This window comes from Stegastes partitus, unplaced genomic scaffold (genome assembly GCF_000690725.1).
Source record: "Stegastes partitus isolate 25-593 unplaced genomic scaffold, Stegastes_partitus-1.0.2 Scaffold1129, whole genome shotgun sequence".
NCBI lineage: Eukaryota > Metazoa > Chordata > Actinopteri > Pomacentridae > Stegastes > Stegastes partitus.
In genome coordinates, this window is record NW_007578860.1 from 105,322 (window position 1) to 107,454 (window position 2,133).

The 2,133-nt window shown below is 43.1% G+C and overlaps 1 protein-coding gene across 1 annotated transcript in view; it reads right to left on the reverse strand.

The window, feature by feature from the left end:
* The window catches only part of grip1 (glutamate receptor interacting protein 1), a 31,723-nt gene that overhangs the window by 13,425 nt on the left and 16,165 nt on the right, over positions 1–2,133 (reverse strand). The window contains exons 12-13 of the mRNA XM_008296447.1: positions 1,760–1,946; positions 1,008–1,153 (exon numbers count right to left, since the gene is read on the reverse strand). Of these exons, the coding sequence (XP_008294669.1) occupies positions 1,008–1,153; positions 1,760–1,946 (333 nt within the window). The remainder of the gene's footprint in view (positions 1–1,007; positions 1,154–1,759; positions 1,947–2,133) is intronic.

Consider the following 2,133-nt stretch of genomic DNA (forward strand, 5'->3'; position numbering starts at 1 on the left):
TCTGTGGGATTGTTCAGTCAGATAATACGCCGTCATCCTGATTGGTGACATTAAATGTCATGTCGGAGTCACAATCCAAGGCTGTCGCTATGTTAAGGCTGTTTTTATGGGTTCTGTTGGTTTTTCCTACAAACCTGTCGGACAGCAGGTTTAGGATTGTTAAGGGTCGATTATTGAGTCATGACTGTAACAGTCGTCTTAAAAATCTTCCAAACTTCTCACGAATGACAAAGAAATTTGCCTAAAATAACTAAAACTTTGTCCAAATACACAATATTGCCAATGCTGCCTGCTGTTCAACCTGAACTTTTAACTGTTGGTCACAGTCGAGTCAGTCGTGGAGAATCAGTTACGTTTGTTTTTTTTTGTTTTTGTTTTTACAGAATCTGGTGCAAACTGCTAATTTTTTGCAGATTTCTTGAATGAAACGTGCAGGATGAAGTGTCTCTGAGTGATTTCAGCGTCTTTGTTTAGACAACAGCTCCCACGTTGGCGTCCGTCTACTTCTGGCGCCGTTCTGACAACAATGTGTTCGTCCTGAGTTTGGCGCCGACGCTATCTCTTACAGCGAATCGTCCCTCTCGGCTACAGATCGTCGCACAAAGTGTGTGTGAGTCACCGGCGGCAGCATGTTGTGTTGTTCTATTAAAGCGAGGCGTAGGTGGTTATTTACACCAGCCGGAGCGTGTTGCGTTCACAAAGACGACCAAACACAGACTGGCAGCCGATCAGCCCGAACAGACTCCAGACTGTTGGCTCGCCGCTCGCTGCCACTTTCAGAAAACACAAAGAAAACTGGGTCGAACGGGCTGGAAACGGGACCGGAGCTAAACCCCGAAGCTTCTATTCACTCTGTCAGCGAGTAAAACAAACAACAATGAGGAAAACTACAAATGGACTCGTTGTTGAGTTTAATTCAAGCAAATAATTCAGGATTTCAGTGTTTGACCAGTTTCTGGCTGTTAAACTGAAGTAATCTGGTTCTAAACGGGTTCTTCTGTGTTTACCGGCGACGTCGAACTCGATCTCCAGCGTGAGTTGAGCTGTGATGGACGAGTCTCGGAGCAGCTGGTTTGTTTCCTCCAGAGTCGAGTCCTCGGTCGGGACGCCGTTGATGGACAGAATCCGGTCGCCGATCTGCAGGATCCCACATCTGCACCAACACGGACGACAAAGAAAGAACGGATATAAAACGAGTCGGGCTGCAAGATTAGTTTTATTATTCATCTCACAGCTGTTTGACGTGTAAACGGGATCCAGCTGAGAAGCTCAGAACTTAAAGATTAACTCCAGATTAATGTCACATAAAACACACAAAGAGCCGATTTCACAAATTTAGAAGCAACGAAGACGCAAATAATTCATCAGCTGTCAAAGTTGATTAATTTTTTCTTGTTTTAGCCCCAAATAAAAATAAACAAACATATAGAAAAAATGCAAGAAATAAAATTAACAAAATATAAATAGCATTCAAAATAAATAAAAAGATAAAATATTAAGGAGCTGAATCTTTTCTATTACGGTCATTTTTTAATGGAGTAAAAATCCTCGAATAAAAACTAAATCGGAATATTTGCAGCAAATTTATTGTCTTAATAATAATGAAAAACTTGTTTGTGTGACGTCATTAAAGTGATGATGTCACATCAGAGAACCAATCATTGAGTTATTAGGGTTAAGGCTATTTTATTGTGTTATTGTATTTTGTTTTATTGTTGCACCAATAAATGACGACGGTGTTTATTTGCAGCAGCGTTACCTCTCGGCTGGACTGTCGGGGTCGATGTAGGCGATGAGCGGCGGCGACGACAGCGTTTCCGTGGCGAAGACTCCGCCCTGCAGCTGCAGGCCGAAGCCCATGATGCCGTCGCCGAGCAACGTCACCTCCGTGGTTTCCGTGTGAACGACCTGACCGGCGAGTCCGACGGTGCTGGAGGCCAGAGACACTGAGAGACAACGAGAGTCCGATTAGCACGTTTAGAAACTCATTCTGTTTGTTTATCATCAGCGACAGTCACGTGACACGTCTACACCACGAGTCTGAGAGACAGTTAGACGCACAAAAAGAATAAAAAAACACAAAAAGACCTGAAACCCAACATAAAACACACCCTACAGATTATAAAAAAAACA